Source organism: Callithrix jacchus, chromosome 3 (genome assembly GCF_049354715.1).
Source record: "Callithrix jacchus isolate 240 chromosome 3, calJac240_pri, whole genome shotgun sequence".
In the NCBI taxonomy this organism is placed as follows: Eukaryota; Metazoa; Chordata; class Mammalia; order Primates; family Cebidae; genus Callithrix; species Callithrix jacchus.
In genome coordinates this window covers 95,255,761-95,278,014 of record NC_133504.1, presented here as the reverse complement: position 1 = coordinate 95,278,014, position 22,254 = coordinate 95,255,761, and the positions used below count along the sequence as shown (strand labels likewise).

The window sequence follows — 22,254 nt, the reverse complement described above, 5'->3', positions numbered from 1 at the left end:
GCCTACCACTAATTACAAACTGAAAGGTACCCTCCACAGAAGAGCCACAGGGGCAGGGTAAACAATGTTTCTCAACAGTACCTCTTTCTGAAGACTATAATAATGAGTGGCAGTTATTTCAGTTTTCAGTACTCTTCTGTATTTTCTAAGTGGTGGGGGAAAATCCTCTTCTAAAATAACAATCATTAAATTAAAACACTAAATGCTAAGTGTGGGGACTCACACCTGTAATCTCAGTACTTTGGGAGGCCGAAGTGGGCAGATCACTTGAGGCCAGGAGTTTGAGACCAGCCTGGCCAACATGGTGACACCCCATCTATATTAAAAATACAAAAATTAGCCAGGTGTGGTGGCATGTATCTGTAATCCCAGCTACTTAAGAAGCTGAGACATGAGAATCGCTTGAACTCAGGAGGTAGAGATTTCAGTGAGCCCAGATCCCGCCACTGCTCTCCAGCCAGGGTGACAAAAAGAGACTCTGCATCAAAACAAAAACAAAATGAAACCAAATAAACAAATCTCAAAGAATATATGCAACCCTAAAATTAAGGGGATGCAGAGGCCTTACTTGGAACATACAAATAAATCAATAGACCAAGCATCTTCTAACTTGTCTGTATGGACCTGAGCTTATATTCCTACCAATTTCCAAGCTAAATAACAAAATATAACTTTAGGTTTAAATGTTGGTCACTAGTTCTTATTCTCTGTCTCTCTCTCTCTCTCTCTCTCTCTCTCTCTCTCTCTCTCTCTCTCTCTCTCTCTCTCTGACTCTCTCTTGCTGTTTCTTTTTTTTTTTTTCTTAAACCAGGGTCTTCTCTGTTACCCACGCTGGAGTGCCATAGCGATCTCAACTCACTGCAGCCTTGATCTTCCAGGCTCAAGCAATCCTCCCACCCAGCCTCTTGAGTAGCTGGGACTATAGGCTAATTTATGTAGAGATAGGGTCTCTCCATGTTGCCCAGGCTGGTCTGGAACTTTTGGATTTCAGCAATCCACTCGCCTTGGCTTCCCAAATGCTGGGATTACAGGTGCCAGCCACCATGCCTGGATCCTAGTTCTTTAAATCCTATCACTGAGAAGTTCTTTCCAAGTGCCACAAACTAACTTGGTGTGATGGTACAGTATAGTGTGACATCACATGGTACTTATCATATGACATGGTGCTTACGGCATGGTAAATCTGGCATGGATTGAAATGGTATGCATTCCATGGGAAAGCATACTACTAAGGCAGGAGAAATTGTTTATATAGTAAAAGCAACATAATATTATTATAGATAGTTGGAGATCATAAGAAAATAATTGCATATCTAATATGATGGCATCACAATAGAACAACTTAAATTATCTTTTAAAATATCTTTTCATGCTTTATTATGTATACCACTTTGATACTGTTAAAATGTTAATGTGTATAGTTTCATATCCTTTTTGTACTTGTTATAATAAGCACTTTCTATGTTGCTGCAGTCTTTATTATTTTTCTAATGACTGTGATTTTTATTAAGTAAATATTTCCTATTTTAAATTACTTTTGTTGAGCAATCAAGTTTTCTTTCAAATTTTCAATAAAGTCCTTCCAGCCAGTCACCTAGTAATATAATTTTAATGAAAAACCCAATTTACATTCTTACCTAATCTGTAGATTTATATACTCACCACAATAGGTTGGTTGATGTTTATGTGACTAATATTTGATCAAATGGAAAATCTTGTGAAGAGAAATTTACTTAAAAGGAATTAACTTCAAAAACCTTAATTGACCTTGAAGCTTTTACAGTAAAAGACAAGTGTCTATAATACATAGTCACTAGTCTGATAAATGCTTTTTAATGAAAATTATATTCATACTAACTCTTCTGAAGGTAACCTAAAAATGTATAAAATTAAGGACAGAAAACCTTTCATTACCTCCTTTTCTCCATCAAATTTTTATCTAAATGCAATAAAGTAATCTTTAAACTCTACCTAAAATTACTGGTTAGATAAAAAGGTAGCGAAATGCCTAAATCATTTTCCTTTGCAACTTGTCACGTCTAATCGTAATTTATCAAGACAAAAGCTTTACTCCTAAAAAAATCTCTTTACTCCTAAAAAAAGGTAAAAGCAGATTTATATAAAAGCAGATTCAGTTTAGTTGTAAACAACTCACTCTCAAGATAATATCTAAGACCTCTATTGCTCCTAACTTGTTCTTTTGTTCTTTCTGCACAATCATGAAACTGAACACCATATCCCCAAAAAGTCATCTAACTTATATGTTAATAGCTAGATTAAGACATATGAGAGGGTAGTTGAAATACATACTATTAAAAAGGAATTAGTATTCTCTTAATTAAGTTAAACTGGTACGTATAGCAAAACTAAAACTGGTAAGGTTTTCTGGGAAAACTTTCCTTGAACTAACTTCCAGAAGAGCAGAAAATCCAGCTGCCTGGGTTACTTGAGATAAAAATGGATTCACACTTAGGCAAAAGGATGACACAAGTGAAGTGATAGTTAAATGGCATCACTGTTAAATGATCATACTCAACGTCTCTCCTCTGGCAGGGGTGGCACATAGAATTCCACTGCTAACTGCATTTCATGAACTGGATTTGAGTGTAGAGGCCTATAAAAAGATTTGCTTTTTACAGGCAGGAAGGTATAAGAAGCAAGGTATAAGAAGGTATAGGTATAAGAAGCAAGATGTCAGTTGTTATCTGTGCTTTTTGCTGCTGAACCAGTTAGCCCTCTGGCTAACTTGTGCTTCTCCATTTCCTCTGGGTTTTCATGCTCCATCAACCCTGAAGGAAGATTTTGAGTATAGAATCTGTTGACATCTTAGTTCTGGGGGAATAGATTCTGAAGAGAAAAGATAAGTCAAGAAAGCCCCTGTGTTGAATGGAAATGGTGAAAAGGGAAAAAGTACAAAAAAACAAACAAAGCAAGCAAGCTCCTGTGGGAATCAGAATGATTGGCCACAGCGACATTTTTATGTGCACATGGATCTTTTTGAAAAGAAACCCCCTCCGTGTCCCTGTTCCAAGATTCAATGTTTTAGACCTTTTCAAAACTGAGAGGAACATGAGAGGTCATTCCAGGACAACCCCAAGGCTCAAGTCCTCTTCAGCCACATAGCATTTGTTATTGAATACTTGAAACCTCTTTTTCCAGAATAATCCTAATTATATCAACAAGCTCTTAAATTAATGTAGAATTTAAATGCCCTCCCTATTTCCCAAATCCTTGTTAATATTGTCTAGATAGTCAAGTTCATCTGTTTCTTTCTTGAAGACACACTCCCAGAATGGGCAAATCCCTCCAGAGTCAGCTCACTGGTATACAGTTAGAACTGGCAATTCTCTCCTATCAGACTCTGTAGGCATGTTTAGGTTTGATAGTATATTAAGACATTTTACCTACCCTTTCTGAAATAATACAAAAAGTATGTTTCACTTAATGGAAATAAGTAATTGATAAGGTACAAACTCAAATGAGTTCCAGCAGCCAGGCAGGTAGCAGACGTGTGTTGTCATCCAATAACTATAAAGCGTGACAGGGATTGCAGTAATCTAAAGACATGCAGGCCCATTTATGTCTTTAAACACCATGGTGGACAAGGGAGGCACTGAATTCACCCATGGTTTGCCAGTTTGCTGCCACTGTGCTTCAAGCCAAGCCATCTACCATTCCTTTTGTGCTAGGAAACAATATGTGGCATGCTCCAAAATAAACTCTTTTGAAAAGGAAGCATTTCACTACAAAATGACCAATTATTTATTTTAAATCTTTTGGAAATACATTTTTTAAAATGATCCTAAGTCTTTTGTAACATTTGGATGTTGGTTGACATCTCCTTTCCCAAAGTTGGGAAGACTGTTTATTGTACAGATATTTATTGGTAATATTAATGTTTATTTAGCTTACTGTGCAGCAGGCACTGTGCTAAGTATTTTGTGCATATTATCTCTGATAATTCTCAGAAAAAAGAAGACAAAATTGGCACTACCCTCAGCTAGCAAAGTATGTAACTTTTGCTACTGTCCTTTCTCCCCTTGTCCCTTTCTGTTTCTCAGTAATGGGTCACATTTTTTAACCCATAAGACTAGGTTCCAGGCACCTCCATCCTTAGAAAGAAACTCATTAAAAATGTACTGGTTGATTCTTTAACTGCTCATAGAGAGTTAAGAAGCTACTCCAATGGCTTCTTTGTAGAGTGCTTTTGCTCCCAGTTGTCTACACCTGGACTTCCTGTTAATGCACCCTCCCCTTGTATTTTAGACAGGGCTCGGATGGAGAGTCCAGCCTATTCTACTCTCAGGGGCTGTCTAACTGCTGGTCAGGAAGAACTCATCCTCCTGCAAGAGAAAGTCAAAAATGGGAAAATGTCTGTGGATGAAGCTCTGGAGAAATTTAAACACTGGCAGATGGGAAAAAGTGGCCTGGAAATGATTCAGCAGGTAATACTGACCCCAGTCTTTTCTGGGACATTCCCTCACTTGTGAAGCCCCTAGATTGTTTGTTAATGTTTCATTTTTCACAAGGAATACAAGTAACTGTTCTTTTTTTTAAAACTAACCATTAAAAAAGATACTTTAAGCAATCAATTAAATGTTTGAAAATATCCAGGTATGTTCACCAGCCTTTGGTGAAGTCAATCCTGAAACCCAGTATACCAAAGCTAATACCTAATCAGCTTATAGTACCTGTCTTTAGTATAGTGACTGTTTTTTGAATCTCATTGCCAAAATTAAGGTAAAGCATCTTAACACTGAAGAGTATATTATGTATGCCAAGCTTGAAAGGAAAGGAATAAGGCAATACATTGAAATCACACTAAGCAACAGTCCTAAATAAAATACAGTAAGTCTTATATTCTTTCTCCTTAAACTTTTACTTATATATATGTACACATACACACACATTTACACACACACACACGTATATATATCTCAGTCACAGTTTGTAGAGAAACACCAAGAATATTAAATTCAAATAAGCTTGTCTTCTGTAAATATAATTTACTTCTTGAGATGGAATTGGAGGACATGGTTCTGAGGTGAGAAGGAAAACAAAATATACCACATACACCCCTTGACATCCTCAGTGAGAGGTAACATAGGCATATTCCTATATTCCATCCCTTTTTATTTCAAAAATATTTTAACAGTTTTTTCTTCTTATCACAGAAAACCCATTGCTTCAGAACCCAGTTCTAGATAGCTGTTTGATTAAACACATTTAATAAGCTAATTTAGGGCAAAGTATAAGTAATTAATAATGGCTTAATATTGTACCTTTCCCAAGAAATAATTTTGATTTAAAAAACAATGCTTATGAAAACATTTTTAAACAATAAAAAAGAACCAATATGGAGAAATTTCAAACAATATAGCATATGGGCCAGGGGACTTTCCAAGTTCATCTGAGATCATGCCTTGTTAGAAACCACCTGTCTCTAAAGGCAATTATGGTTGTGGGTTGGTGACTGAACCTCATCCAGATTATGCAACACTAAGCAAAGGCAATTATTTTGCCAGATAAATGCTAAAGAATGCTGATTGTAGAGTTCTGCAACTCTTCATTGTTAATGATCAGAATTACAACATTGCTTCTCAATCATGTTAATGTCATCACCAATACACATGTGTTTAAGTGCAGACCTACAAATCACTCTCCTAGCAATGTTAGATTCTATAGATTTTGCTGAAGTAAGTCGATTGTATTTCATCCTCCTCAGACCCTTAAATAATAAAGTTTTCCATTTAGAGTTATCCAATCTAAGTATCATTTTGGAAAATATTTTACTAGTTGTTTCATTAAACCTGGTTCTATTTGCATATTTATATTTAATCTTGTTTTAGGAAGACTATAAGGTGCTTCATACTCACTACTTAGAGACTGATCCGACTTACCTAATAATAAGGTGATAATGAATATTGTTCATGTTTATTTAAAAAATAATTTTTCAAAGTGAAGGCCAACAGATACTAAGATTACTTTCCATAGCATCAAAGTTTAATGACTTGGTCTGAATTCTGTCAGAGAAATCAGTCAGTCCTTAACATAGGGGACTGGGCCAAAATCCAAACAACAAAAAGACGAATATTCCCTGTTTCCTCAACACACACACATGCAAACAAATATGCAATCCTATGTACTTTTCCATATTTCTCTTTCAGCTTGCAAAAGTATTTGTTTGTATCCTATGAATATAAGTGAAGTTATCAAAGGTAACTGAAGTCATATTATTATTGATGAAGGAATTATTCTAGGAAACTAAGAAAAAATATGGCACAAACATGGAGTTAATAGAGGCTGGTTTCCAGAATAACTAAGAATTGGGAAGGATCCCTGGCATTGAAGATGAAATGGTGGGGAAGGGAAAACTTTGCCCTTCACTCTACTCACTCCTACTCACAGTCATGGAGGACCTGAAGAAGAGTTTGGCACCACTGGTAGGAGAGATCTGTAAGGCAATGGAAACAACTAAATAGGAAAAGTGTTTCTCGGTTTCCAGAAAAAATCCTGAGGAAAAAGTGCTACTCTTAAGTTCTGTTCTAAAATAGGATTATTGAATGTTAGCTTGTTTTACATTTTGCTTAAAAAGATGATGTTCAATATTTGGAAATCAAAGAAAGATCACAGATGTGCTAAGAACAGGAATTCTGTTATGTGTCATCTGCTTTTAAGTCTCTAAATTTTAGAATTAGAACACTGGGCAGGAATGTGCCACACAGAGGCTGGAGATGGGCTCAGGAAGCAGCAAACCATCACTGTGTAGCCCTTCTGCTTTTGCACACTAAATAGCAAATGTACACCCCACAAGCATTGGGTTGGGAAAGCAGCTTCCCAAGGAATTGCACTCTAGGATCCAATCTTGACTCTACCACTTACAACTATGATTTGGGAAAGCTACTATACCTCTCTGTACCTCAGTTTCCATATCTACAAAACAGAATGACGATATTTTACGTTCACTTCATTAAGCTGTGAGAATTAAGTAAGATAATACGTGGAAAGCATCAAGGATGGCAATTGGGACATCGTAAGTAGCAAATTAATATCAAGTAGCAGCATTGGTATTGCTAATAGTAGTCAATGTTTTTATCTTGACCCATAAAAAATGTGAAAATTGTAACTATGTCCTGGTTGTTTCCACATTAAGGAGAAATTACGACAACTACGAGATAGCATTATTGGAAAAAGGCCAGAAGAAGAAAATGTCTATAGTAAGTAAGATTTGCCTGCTATAGAGTGATTAAGTTGAATATTCAGGGACTGTGCAGTTGAATGGGCCTGATTTCAAATCTAAACCTCAACAATTCCTAGCTATCTAACATGGAGAAAGTCTTAATCTCTGGTAGTCAAACTCCTTGTCTAAAAAATATGCATCTATAACTATACATGCATCTGAGAGTGCTTGGGTGAGTTAACATAAAATACTTATATTCTCTCGTTCATTATGAACTTCCATTATGAACCAGAGAATATAAGTATTTTATATGTTATAAATATAATAAAGGCTTGCTACTCTCTTTCTTTTGATGTCTATGTAAGTTGCAAAAAAAATACTGCTCCATTTTTTAATAATCCATTACATAAGAAATCAAGGCCAGGCATGGTGGCTCACACCTGTAATCCTAGCACTTCGGGAGGTTGAGGCAGGCAGATCAGGTGAGATCAGGAGTTCAAGACCAGCCTGGCCAACATGGTGGGACCCCATCTCTACCAAAAATATAAAAATTAGCCAGGCATGGTGGTACATGCCTGTAATCCCAGGTACTCAAGAGGCTGAGGCAGGAGAATTGCTTGAACCGCCCCCCAGGATGCACAGATGTTGCAGTGAGCCAAGATCACACCATTACACTCTAGCCTGGGTGACAGAGTGACACTCTGTCTCAAAAAAAAAAAAAGAAGAAAAAGAAATAAGTGATTAAAGAGACACACTTTTTAATAAGTTTGAATAGTCTTCATATAGTGAATTCTCACAATTGTCATTATATGTATCATTTTAAAATTTCTAATAATTAAAAGTGGCTCTGGCATTGAAGGTTGGGGAGGGGATACTCTGTATTAAGCATATCAAACATTATTAAGATGGCAAGTATTTTGCAAAAATAAACACATTCCAAAATTAAAAATAAATTATGTTGTCACCATCTGACCACTCTTTCCCCAAGACTCTACCCCTGCACAGATAATTAAAAACTTACAACCACTAAAAGAGTGTGAAAGCCTCCATCTCTTCCATTTTTATTAATATTGCATAGCTTTTAGCTAGTCCTTCATGTTGAAATTCATTTCTCTTCATGTTATAGAGTTGTTATTTTTCTAGGGAGAATTCTTTAAGCTCCTTAAAATGTTTTCTAAAACACAAATATACTTTCTAAAATAATTAAGGTCTTAAAGACAGGGCCATCTTATGGGTAATAGAAACCTCCATTCTAATATGAATAAGATTAAAATTTTAATGATTCATAAAATTACAAGTTATATAAATAATCTTACCAAGGAGCCTTTAAAAGCTAACATTTATTGTCTCCTATACATTAGTGTTTCTTACAATAACTCTATGAGGTAGGAAATATTCCCAGTTTATAAGTAAGGAAACTGTGGCCCCGAGAAACTGAAGTTAAAGGACAAACATAAGAGTGACAAGCCATTTCTGTTTAATTCAAAATCAATGCTCTTAATTATCAGTGCCTTAATTATGACTCAGTTAGTTCTCCTTTCAGCCACGCTGGAATAAATACCACACAAATTTTTCTATTGCATAGGACACTAAAACTGGGCAAATATATGAAGCAGTGATATTAGGAGGCAGACCATAGGTAGCCAAGTACTATAAATAATTCTAGAGACAAGCAGTACTCACAAAGTGCCTCTCATTATTGCCTAGGTCTCTGCCAGAGGAATATTTCTTGACTATACTCTCAGCAAAGCAAAGTAGTCCTGTTGAACTGAGAAGGCAGACATCCCAGTTCAGGGCAGCTGAAACTGCTAGAATGTGTGTGGTGGGTCACTTAGAGGTGGTGGCTGTGTAGAGAGGTAGCATAAGAGGTCCATGTGAAGGACCCCACGAGTCTGTGGCTGAGCAATGAGCTGTACATGTGCAAGGCGAGACAGTCAAGGCAAGCAAGACAGCAACTTCTAGGACATTGAAAGCAAAAGAGAGACACTAGAGGTTGCGCAGAGTTGAAGAAAAGCCAGTCTGGGAATGTTTAATTTCTGTCCCTGTTGAATTAGAGAGACCTTAACACCTCCTTAAAATACCTGACATTCTGCTGTGACACCCAAAAGATGCAATGAGTAAAGACCATGACTCAGAGTAAGAGCTATTGTAGACATGCCCTAACAAAATCCCAAACCAAGTCCCAACAAGAGTTTGTAGGCTGACTGAACCTACAAACTGAGGACCGCAAAAAGAAAACACCTTGGGCTTTCTATTGCAAAAACCCCAAGGTGAAAAAGAATAAAATTAAGTCTATACAAGTTCTTGCCAGTAATTGAGCTGCCTACTAAAACAAGAACATACTGTCATCAGAATATTCTAGAATCCAGAATATAAAACACATTATCTATAATGCCCAGTGTTCAATTAAAAAAAAGAAGACATACAAAGAAATGGGAAAGTGTAATCTTAATGAAGAAAAAGAAACCATAGACAGAACCTGAGATGTTGGATGCTGTTCATCTTAGCAAATGGACTTGAAACACCTCTTATAAACACTGAATTTAATGAAAAATATGATTTTAAGGACAGAATAAATAGGGAATCTCAGCAGAAAAAAAATGAAACTAATAAAAGAACTAAGTAAAATGTATAGAAAATAAAAGTACAATAAAATAAATAATTCATCAGATGAACTTATTGGCAAATTTGGAGATGACAAATTAAGAGTTAGGAAGCAAATTAAGACAGATCAATAGAAATTATCCGATTTGATTTTCAAAGAGATAAAAGGACTTTGAAATTAACAGAACCCAAGGACATTTATGACAATATAATGCATTCTATAATGCATGTAATTAAGACCCAGGAGAAAAGAATAAAAAGGGACAAAACACTTTAAAAAAAAAATGACCAAAAACTTGCCAAATTTAAAGCAAACCACTTGCATATTTTTGCAAAAAGTTTTAAGAACTGAAATTAGCATAACTTTTAAAAGAAGGACTTCCAGGCAACTTAGTTTTTCAAGCTACTTTAAGCCAAGGTAAAAAAAAAAAAAAAATTCTTGAAAGCACCCAGAGAAAAGACACATTAAATATAGAGGGAAAAAGATAACAATATTCAATAATTTATTATCAGAAACAATGGAGGATTAAAGACAATATGATCAGATCTTTAAAGTCCTAATAAAAAAATTGACCACTTAGAATTCTAAATCCAGAGGAAATATACCTCAAAAATGTGATAAAATAAAGACATTTTTAGATAAATGAAATGAGATAATTCATAACAAAATTACAATAGAATAAATGTTTGAAAATCTCACAGAAGATGAAGGGATATTAACAAACAAACTCAGATTCTCACTGAGGGAAGCTATGGGAAAAAGAATCCTGAAAATTATACAAAGAAGGTAGATATAAAACATTATATTTTCCTTTTACTAATAAATTACTTCACAGACAACAGTTTAAAGCAAAAATAATAAAACTTAAGTTAGAAGTTATATAATATGAAGAAGAAAATATGAAAACAATCATGCAAAGGACAGTGGAGGCAGATAAATAGAATTTTATGTTTCCAAAATGGTTATATGATAGAGTGTAAAGTGTAAAGATTCAGCTATAAAGTAAGAAGAGGAGAGGGTAAAGTAAGAAACGTGATGTGTCAAGTATAAGGCGTGAAGTACTATGGGGTACACTACTGTCTCAAGATCTAAGTTGAAGATGCATATTTTAAATATAGTCAGAAAGCAACCAGTATAAAACTAGATAAAAACAAGTATACTTAGGAAACCTGTACAGGAAATAAAATAGATCATTAAAAACCTGTTTGATTCACCAAAAATAAATAAGGAAACTAGACAAAGAGGAACATAAACAAAATGGATAAGTGAAGCACCAAGAACAAGATGGCAGTATTTAACTAAGCCACGTCAATAATTATATTAAAGGTACTGAATTAAATGCCTCTTTTAAAAAGCAGACATTTTCAGACTGGAAACATAATCAATACCCAACATTAAGCTGTCTAAAAGACATATATTTTAGATATAAAACAGATAGTTTGAAAGTAAAGGATAGTAAAAGGTCACTATGACAATAGTAATCATAAGCATAAGAAAGCTAGCATGGCTATATCAATATAAGACAAGATAAATTTCAAAATAGAAAGTATTACAAAAGATAAACAAGGATATTACATACACATAAAAAAGATATATCTTTCACTAGAAAGATATAGTGATTCTCAATATATATATAAAATATATTTATAAATATATATTAAAAAGATATATCTTTCACTAGAAAGATATAGCGATTCTAAATATCTCTATAATATAAAATGATTTTATATTATATATATTTAGGAGTTTTACTAAAACTCCTGAAACAAAATCTGACTGTACACAAAGATGTTTCCACTTCTTTCTTACTAAAAGAACAGACAAAAATCAGTAAAGCTACAGAAGACATAAACAACACTATCAGCTAACTTGACCTGACATTTACAAAAAAAAAATTTTTTAAGTCAGAATACATATTTATTAAAGGTATACATGGAAGTTCATCAAGATGGAACACAGACTAGATGATCAAAAAAGTTTCAGTAAATTTCTAAATACTGAAATCTTCAGAGTACAAAAAATTTCAGTCTTTTAGGATCTTATATTCTCTTACCACAACAGAAGTAAATTAGAAATCGATTAAAAATTGTATATCTAGAACATCTCCCAATATATTCAGAAATTAAATACAATATTCAAAATAATGTGAGGGTTAAGAAATTATATGAGAGTATTTAAACCTGAAATAATGAAGAAGTAAGAAATTATATGAGAGTATTTAACCTTGAAAGTAATGAAGACATCGAAATTTGTGGAATGCAGATAAAAGAAGTATGTAGGTAAAAGTTAGCTAAAGGGAAATGTATTACTATAACTATTATACTAGAAAATAACAAAAAGCTTGAAGTCAGTGATTGAACTTTCCACCTTAGAATAATAGAAAATGAAAAGCAAACCTCCAAAAAGAGGTAAGAGGAGAGAAATAATTAAGATCAGAAATCAGTAAAAAAAAGGAAAGAGATAAAAGAGAAAATAGTTAAAAATAAGTTGTTTGTAAACATAAATAAATTTGATAAGCCCATGGGAAGAATGATCAAGGAAAATAAAAAAGAAAACAAGATACCTAAATTAGCAATTAAATTGGGTTACTGCAATAGATCCTACTGACATTAAAAAGATACTAAGGGCCAGGTGCTGTGGCGCTGGCCAGCCACCATGGCTTACACCTGTAATCCCAGCACTTTGGGAGGCTGAGGCAGCTGGATCACCTAAGGCAAGAGTTTGAGACCAGCCTGGCCAACATGGTGAAACCCCATATTTAATAAAAACACTAAAAATTAGCCAGGTGCCTGTAATCTCAGCTACTCTGGAGGCTTAGGCAGGAGAATCACTTGAACCTGGGAGGTAGAGGTTAAAGTGAGCCAAGAATGCACCACTGCACTCCAACCTGGGCGACAGAGCAAGACGCTATATCCACACACACAAAAAAAGATACTAAGAAAATAATTTAACTAACTACTAAGAAAATAATTAACTCTCTGCCAATACATTTTACAACTTAGACCAAAAAGAACAAATTATTTGAAAAACAAAACTTGCTGAAACTGACTCAAAAATAAAAATCCACACTCCTCTAAGTATACTTCTTTGTACAGTTCTCACTTTTAGAACTTTGTTAATATTTTACATTCAGTGAATGAAGACAAGGCAGAGATAGGAGACAAAATGGAATTTAAACAAAAAAATGTATTATGGATAATAAGAGAAGTTTTTTATTGTCTGAGAAACCAGTTATAATTAAGGAAAAAGAAGGGCAAGAATGAATATTATGGTATTGCACTGGAATTGGAGGTAAAAAGTATAAAAAATCATGGCTGATAATATATAGTAACACAGAGATAAATGTGGAAATATAGTTGTGTGTACAAATATGCATATTTCTTTAGCTCATTCTGCTGAGAGGACCTAGAGGCAGTGACAGCCCAGCACCAATGAGCACATCTAGTCCCCAGGTCTTAGTTTATGATAGTAAATGGCCCATAAGCATGTGAAAAGATGCTCAATATCATGAATCATTAGGAAAAGGCAAATTCAACTACAATGATTTACCAATACACAAAATGTATAATGAATTACAATTTTAAAAGACTGCTGGTTAGGATGTGGAACTGGATATGCACTGTATGCACTGCTTATGGAAATATAAAGTGGAGTGATAACTATGGAAAGGTCAAATACACACTTACTATATGACCTAGTCATTCCACTCCAGGTGTGTGTGGGGGGGGGGGAGGTGTGGGTGTGTGTGTTTGAGAAGGATTCTCACTCTACTGCCCAGGTTGTAGTGCAGTGGTGTGATCTCGGCTCACTGCAATCTCCACCTCCTGAGTTCAAGCAATTCTCCTGCCTCAGCCTCCCAAGTACCTGGGACTACTACAGGTATGCATCACCACACCCAGCTAATTTTTTTTGGTATTTTTGGTAGAGAGGGGGTTTCACCATGTTGGCCAGGATGGTCTCAATCTCCTGACCTCGTGATCCACCCACCTCAACCTCCCAAAGTGCTGGGATTACAGGTGTGAGCCACCGCACCCAGCCCTTGTTTTTCCTCAGGACAAAGAAATGCCTGTGTTAACCCAAAGACATGTTCCCAAAAGTTCATGGCAGTTTTATTTGTAATATCCAAACTGGAAACAATTACACTAAGTTATTAAAACATATCCAAATGTCCTATAGAAGAATACATAATTATATGGAATGCTACTTAGCAATACAAAGGAATAACTACTATTATAACAAAAATATAAATGAATTTCAGACATTACACATACTGAGTGAAATATATCAAATAACAAGGATGGATCAGACACAAAGGAATACTACATGTTGCAGTATTCCATTTATCTGGAATTCTAGATAAAACTAATCTAGACAAAATTATAGAAGTAGAAATTGTTAGGGGTGGCGAATATCCAGGTGACCAATAGCAAATCCATATAGGTCTAGAGCAACCTCAATTCTTGTCCTCTCAGAATAAAGAATTTGACAGAGGGGAATAAGGCAGAAAAAGAGACTGAGGCAAGTTTCAGAGCTGGAGTAGAAGTTTATTAAAAAGCTTTAGAGCAGGCGGGAAAGAAACGTACACTTGGAAGAGACCCCAGCAGGCACTGTGGAGGTCAAGTTCCCTGTTTAACCTTGATCCTAAGACTTTATATGCTGGCTCACTTCCAGCATCTTGCACCCCTTTCTCTTCATTCTTCTCTAAGGGTGAGCTGCCCACATGCATGGTGTTCTCCTTACACTTGGGAGGTGAGCATGTGCATTGTGTTCAGAAAGTTTTGTGCATGCCCACATGATGCTTTCTTTCCTTTTCCAGTGGAATGCTTCTGGAAGGTCATACTCCACCATTTTATCTCTTAATGTGCATGCCAGAGCTCACTCACCCAATTCCTGAGAATTTATTGGAAGTTGATTACCAATTTCAAGTGTTTTTATCTGTTTGGGAAATTGCCTCTGCCTGGTGCCAGTGATCAATTATCACTTTAGCGTGACAACTCTAGACCATCAGGAAATTGCTTCTCTTTGGCACAGGGTGCCAATTATCATTTTTAGAAAGGCAGTGTGATAACTGCCGAACCATCACTTAATGGCCACCTGACATTCCTGGTGGGTGATGGGGAGCCCTCTTTTGCCCCATTCATGCCTGGCTAGCTACCTAGTGCAACGAAATCAGATCGGGGTTGCCATGAGTAATATCTGGGTGATGACTGACGTGAGGGAGAATTAGGGAATATTCTGTGGAGATAAAATGGTCTCTATCCTAATTCTGTTGGTGGGTACATGGCCATATATACATTTGTCAAAAATTATCAACCTCTTCCCTTATAAATGATTGAATTGTATGTAATTATTCCTGAATAAAATTGATTTTTAATAAGAATGAAGTAGCTCAAGCTAAGGGAATATCAAGACAGAGCAGCAAGCTTGCATTAAATGTCAAACATATCTAAAATCATAATATCTTAGACAAAGGTTGGGAGAGAAAAAGACAAAAGTAATAAAAAGCATGGTTTCACTCATAGTAGCGGGAGGTAGATAAATTGGGGGTTGGTATTTTTAGATCAGATTGTGAGATTTCATAGTGACCTCAAAGACAAGAATTAGTTCAACAATAAAAAAAAAAGAGAGCATTTAAGATAAATATTGGACAAAACTCAGTAAAACATGCTTTTTTTTTGTCTTCTAGATAAACTCACCATTGTGCATCATCCAAGTGGTAAGTGCTTGGTATTTATTGAAGGATTTAAGACTAAAAGTACAGAGTAAATAAATTTCAATATTAATGTAAACCTAATAGGATTAGGCAAGTCAGTGTAAAATTTCTCATAGATTTTATATTTATATGCAAAACGACTTGACATCCAAAATAAATGGGAAGTGACTATAAAATAGCAACACTGAAGACATCATAATATAATTAAAGGACCACGAATTTTGAATTCTTGATTGATCCTACTGTTCACAACTTACTAATTGTGACCTACGGCAAGTCACTTAAGCTCTTTAGGCCTCAGTTTTCTCATATACAACATGTAGATAAGAATGGTACCATGGGTAATTGCTATAAAGACTGATAATGATATATGTAAATGGAAGCTTGTGCTTGATACTTGAGAGTTACTGATAGAGCAAATGAAATTTGAGAAATACTTGAGGAAGTAATTCATTTCCATGTGATTGAGGGAATGTGTGCTGAATACTGTGGTAGTAAGGAAGACCTAGAGATCAGCTAGGAGTTATTGAATATTCTAGAAGCAACTGTCCACAGCCTGGACCAAAACACTGACTGTGAGAATGAAGAAGCCATAGAACTGAGCCCTGTGGCTGGGATGAGAAATGCAAAGCCAGTGATAAAGGCAGGAGGAGCAGTAGTCTAGGAGAGCAGGGAGTAGAAGCAGCAGGTGTTCATGGAGAAGTGTGTTTTGTAATTGGCCAATCCTGGTGGATGTGGAAAAGAAAAGGAAGAAGGAATAATCTAGTGGAGGTTTTTACTCAGTCGTGTTGGAAAGATTGTTTCTAAACTCAAGTGACTTCTGTGGGTCTTCAGTAGCCTACCCAAGTCAATCCACATGGGCAGGAGAAATTAATAGCATATGCCAGGAGGCCTTTTCAATATCCCTCTTTTAGCTTTCTAGTAATTTTTCTCTTCATCCATATCCCACCTTTGTAGAAATCATTTTTAAGAAGTACTGAATAAATGAATCATCAAATATGTAAATATGTAATCATCAAATATGCAAATATGTAAAGGGGTAATAACAGAGTTTGTATTTCTAGATAAGGAAACTGCCCACAATGAAAATATGTTTTATAACATACCCTTCAGCAATAAGGTAGGTTGTATTTATTTTGATTTTTATAAAATGCAAAAAAATAACTTGGTTAAAAAAGAACATGAAAACCTTCTATTCTGTCTGTGCTTTTAAACATTCTAACAAATATGAACAAAATAGGTTAGGTGCACCTTTATATACAAAATCTATGAACAGTAATTTAAGGAAATTAACTATTCAGGAAAAAAAAGAGGGAACTCAAAGGAAAAAGCCACTGAGGCCAAAGTGTGGCTAAATTCAACATGCACAGACCAAAGAAAAAATTAGAGGAATTATAAATACATGAGTTTCAACTGTAGAAATATGATGAGTCCACTGTATTTGAATCACAATGTATACAGTCCTTAAACTCTGGGATGTTAGTAGGGGAGGTATAACTCCAAAATATTATCAATGTAAATATGCATTACTTCACATAATATAGTTAACTAAAAATAAATTCCTAATGAGAAGCTAATAATAACAATAAGCAAAGACAGCAGCAATGGAAAACTAAGACCAATTCAAGACAACATTGATAATATCCTGACCACAATTTTTTCATAAAAATGTTATTCCAGCTATCTGCATATATGATGTGACACACTTGCCCTGCTACTAATGGTCCTGTAGCAACTGGATTTCTTGCTAAAATCCTGAATCAGAGTCTTTGCTAAGTTCTTATAATGAACAAATTTTAATTTTCCAAAGTGTAATAACCCTTTAAGCTCTTTGTATATTTCGAATAAGTCATAAGTAATCATAAAAATCATTCACCCTTAAAAACTAATTGAAGTATCTGCATTTTTTATTCTTCTGTAGGCTACCATCAACCTGTGTGTATGTGTATATATGTCTGTTTGTTTGTGTGCATATATATATAGAGAGAGAGACTCATTAGACTCATTCAAATGTAGCAAAATTGTGGGGTGCACTATGGCTTTAGGGCTTATGAAAATATCAACCAAAGATTATTCTACAAGCGCTGAAGGACTGCACAAACATGGCAGTTTTGGAAAGGACATTTTGTTTGTTTTTGTTGTTGTTTTTGTTTGTTTGTTTGTTTGAGATGGAGTTTCGCTCTCGTTACCCAGGCTGGAGTACAATGGCGTGATCTCGGCTCACCTCAACCTCCGCCTCCTGGGTTCAGGCAATTCTCCTGCCTCAGCCTCCTGAGTAGCTGGGATTATAGGCACATGCCACCATGCCCAGCTAATTTTTTGTATTTTTAGTAGAGACCAGGTTTCACCATGTTGACCAGGATGGTCTGGATCTCTTGACCTCGTGATCCACCCGCCTCGGCCTCCCAAAGTGCTGGGATTACAGGCGTGAGCCACCACGCCTAGCTGGAAAGGACATTTTGAATAAGAGGAAAAGAATACAAATACCCAATGCTTTGTAAACTGTTCTCCCTCAAAATGGAAATAAAATTTGAATTCAAGAACTTGAGTGCAGTTGAACTTTACAGTGATTCTGTTTCCTTTTAAAATGGAAGACTGTCTTTCCAATTGTCTCTGCAAAGCTGTTTTCCCATGGCTGTGAAAGGCAACTATAATTTTGTCATATTTCTTTGTTCAACCTTAAAATAGAAACAAAGAGAAATGCTAGCTCTGTATCTTTTTTTTTTCCAGCTTCCTGCTCGACCTCCAGTTGAAAAGGAATTTAGTTTCTGTTGCAGGAAAGATCATTAAAGAAGGTAAAATACTAGCTATGTATATTTTTTAGAAAACCTATAACAGCCTTGATAGGGACTTGAAGGAATTATTTGTCTAAAAACAGAATTCTTTAAATATTTCATTGTATTCTCCTGAAACAACTAACGTGTATTTTTCAAGCTAAAGGTGACTGCTCCATAAAAAAGATTTATGTGTAGGGGTGATTTAATGCCAGCTAATCAATTTAAATTGATAAGCTATTATTCACTAATACATTTTCTATTATCTCATTTTCAGGTTATTATAATGAAACTCAAGAATCTACAGACATTTTGCTTTCAGGGTGAAGCAAGCTTGCATTTGGATTGCCTGCTCTCTTTAGAGCAAATCTATACTATGAAAGCAGAAACAAGCCTTCAGATTTCAGAACTTGTTATTGGCAGAATTTATTGTCATTATACCTGCTTAATATGGGTACATTAATATTAAAACAGAATACCATAGAGTAATTGCATTATTTGAAAATTCTTGCATTTTACAATGCACTTTACCTCTGAAGCAGCTAAATCCCATTTTAAAAAGTAAAGGAAAACAAGCAGAGAGAAATTAAATGCTGTGTAGCAAAGTTATGGGGTCTGCTTGGGCACACTAACCTCAACAGATTATTCCTCCTCTCCTAAGAATAACCATGAAAATACAAATTTACTGAACACCCATTTGCTTTTTACATAGCTGGACCATTTTCTGAATTTCTCACAGTCAGAGTTGCAGTTACTATTGCTACATCATGTTTGCAGAAACCTTGTCTTATTTAGTACCTATTTGCATATAACCCTGAAAGCATTATTTGAAAACTTTTCTATATCTCAAATTAATATACATTTTTACAACCTACCTTTTTATTAAAATACTTGCAATTTTATCAACCTATTTCTTAGAAACAATTTACTAGCTTAGAATAGAATGCAATTTTATCATACTATAATTTTCATGTACAAATGTGACAAATAAATTGAATGTTTAAAGCTATGTCTGAGTTTTTAAAGTAAATATATGATAATTAGCCAATAAGATTGGTTTCTTGGACTATTGGCCAATAAATTTTTCTGCTTACCAGTTTAAAGGGGGAAGTCTACCAAAAATAGTTTAAAATAAACTTGATGAATATTACTATACAGGGCTCATATAGTAGAGTAATTGTTTTTTTCTAGCTTCTAAACAGTGATAAGAATATATATTTAAAGTCATGCTATAAAACATCACGGGTTTCTTATAATTGTTAACATTCTCAAAATAAGCTCAACTTTCAAAAAATACAGTAGCTTGATTAATCCCTAACAAAAAGTGCTTTTGATTATGATATTTGGAAATTCAGTCCATAGTTTTACATGCAACATTTCAAGAACTGGCATGTCCTTTCAACACTAAGCCCCCATTTCTGTGGCCTGTCCCAGCCAAAGGTCAGAAAAAGAAATAAGATATTTCCTTGGAGATGTGGAACATTTTTAAAAGAGCCATCGCCACTGCCAGAAAGGAAAGGTCCAAAGATCTTCTGAAGATTTTGAACTGACTTTTCAGAGTTCATATATCTTATGTTTTTTATCATCCCTTCTTCGAATTAAATATTCCCAAGCCATTACTCCTAACTTAATCCAGGAGCAATCCCCTTCCTTAGGTTATCAAATTTATTAGCACTATGAGTTCTAGAGAAGTTTGAACTGGTATTGAATGTTATCAAAAGAGTTTTATTTTGAATATTAACTCACGTATTTTCTACCTAGTCAATTTTCTAGGATAACAAAGAGGAAGCATTTAAACCAGTGGATTCTTAAGTGAGATAATTATGCTGCTCTAGACATTTGGCAATATCTGGAGACATTTATTATTTTCATGACTGGGGGAGAGATGTTCCTGGCATCTAGTGTGTAGAGACCAGAGATGCTGATAAACATCCTACAATATGCAAGACAAAGAATTATCCAGTCCAAACTGTCAACAGCTCTGAGATGGGGAAACCTTGATCTAGACTCTGAAGTAAAATGGGACTCATACTTTAAGCTATGTTGTTAAAATAAAATCAGTTAGCTTTATACAGAGTTTTCTGAAGTTATAAACCTCTATGATAGAATAAGTGAATGTCATTATTTTGACATGCATATGGCTTAAACTTAGATGAATCATTACAAATAGTATTCAAAAGAATGGATGAGTCTAATACATTTTCATAAATCAACATTAGAGTTTCATTAGGTTCTGCCAATGAAATCTCTAATTTTTAGAAAATGAGACTATTCTCAGTATTTTCTTATTAGAACGATCTTATACTCTGAGTCATTATGTTTATTTGTGCACTATTTGCTCATCTCAGTTCCTTCTTGTTTTCTCTAATGCTCAGGGTGTCTGATTTCAATAACTTGGACTTACCTGAATTTTCACTTTATACTGCTTTTCTAAAGGATAAATATTTAGGAGAGTGCTCTGCATTATAAGCCTACTCTAGTGAATTCCCGCTGATTAGCACAGAGCTAGTAAAAGCCCCTCTCTGTAGCTATACCTGCCAGCTACCCTTGTTGGCCTGCCTTATTTTGTGGCATCCACCTTTAAAATAGGGTAACCACATAAAAGAACGCAAAGGGTAAGATCTCAATACCTTAGACCTCAAATTTATAAATGGTAATGTATCATTACCTGAATATTTTCATCTTTACAATGCAGATGATAATGTCCCTTACATAATTTTGCGGGTATTTAGTGACTATGTATTTAATGAGCAGTGTACTACTACATTCAACAGCATGAACTTTGAAGACCAAACTAGTTTGAATCTTGGCTCAGCTATGCACTAGCTGTGTTAACAAAACATTTTTTCCATATACTGAGCCCTATTTTATCATTGATAAAATGGGATTAATAATATCAACATTAGCATAAATTATTTGAGAATTAAAGGTAGGGAGGTGATTTATCATCCAAGGAAGACACTTCTGATCATAAAATGAAGTACCGTTAATGATTGCAATGAAAATCCAGGCATAAAACTGGGACTGCGTAATAGAGGAGCGGGGCGCCAAGATGGCTGAGAGAAGCCAGTGCCTGAACGCAGCTCCCAGCAAATGAGTGCAAAGGGCTGGAGGACTTCACAGTTCCAAACAAGGTGGTTGGTCCATTTCTATGGGACTGATAGGGCACTGGAGTTGGGCGCAGGGAAGGAGCCACAAGGTGAGAGCCACCCAGGAGGGCAAATCAAGATGGGAGGCGCATGTCCCACTTGAAACGTGCAGCCGGCTTGGAGGGTCAGGGGACTTAACCCTCTTGGTGCTCCATTTTGGATCCTGTGCTTCCCTCGTCCCTCCTGCAACCCTTAGTCCATGAGAGCCCTGCCAGACAGTGAGGCACTATTGGTAGTTGATGCAAATCTGAGCAGTGGCTGCCGCTGGGTTTGGCAAATTGTCACAGGGACCTCCACAGAAGTTTGGACTAACGCCAGTGGGGACAGACTGTCCCACAGAGGGAGGAAGAGATGAAAGCAGGGAAACAGGCCATAAGGCCAGCAGGCCCCACCCCCACAGAACTCAAACTAAAGTGCTTGCTAGAGAGGTTGGCAGCTAATATACCAGCTTGACTGCAACCAGGAAGATCAAGCTCTGGGAGAGATGCCATTGGGAAGGTGGGGCCAATCTCACTGGCAAATAACTCCAGGAAGGACCACCCACCCAGTCTCTCTGACTGAACCTGAGAGAGCCCAGCCACGCCCTCTACAGGCCAAAAAAGATAACAGCTCCAACCTCAACAGAAAAAATGTCCACTCAGACACTCCTCCTGAAATCAGCAACTCCAAATATTAATGGGAGATAAATCCACAAAGATGGGAAAATACCAGCACAGAAAAGATGAAACCACCAAAAAACAAAACACCTCTTCTCTTCCCAGGGATCACAACTCCTCACCATTGAAGAAACATAAAAAAGAGAATGAATCTCACAAATTGACAGAGGCAGGCTT

The 22,254-nt window shown here is 35.7% G+C and overlaps 1 protein-coding gene across 3 annotated transcripts in view; it reads left to right on the top strand.

The window, feature by feature from the left end:
• Positions 1-18,753, top strand: part of BANK1 (B cell scaffold protein with ankyrin repeats 1) — a 634,941-nt gene extending 616,188 nt beyond the window's left edge. For all 3 annotated transcript variants that reach the window (XM_054253119.2, XM_002745525.7, XM_008992921.5), the window contains 6 exons: positions 4,267-4,445; positions 7,154-7,217; positions 15,472-15,501; positions 16,563-16,618; positions 18,229-18,293; positions 18,550-18,753. In XM_054253119.2, the coding sequence (XP_054109094.1) occupies positions 4,267-4,445; positions 7,154-7,217; positions 15,472-15,501; positions 16,563-16,618; positions 18,229-18,288 (389 nt within the window). In that variant the 3' untranslated portion in view covers positions 18,289-18,293; positions 18,550-18,753. The remainder of the gene's footprint in view (positions 1-4,266; positions 4,446-7,153; positions 7,218-15,471; positions 15,502-16,562; positions 16,619-18,228; positions 18,294-18,549) is intronic.
• Positions 18,754-22,254: the final 3,501 nt, after the last annotated feature.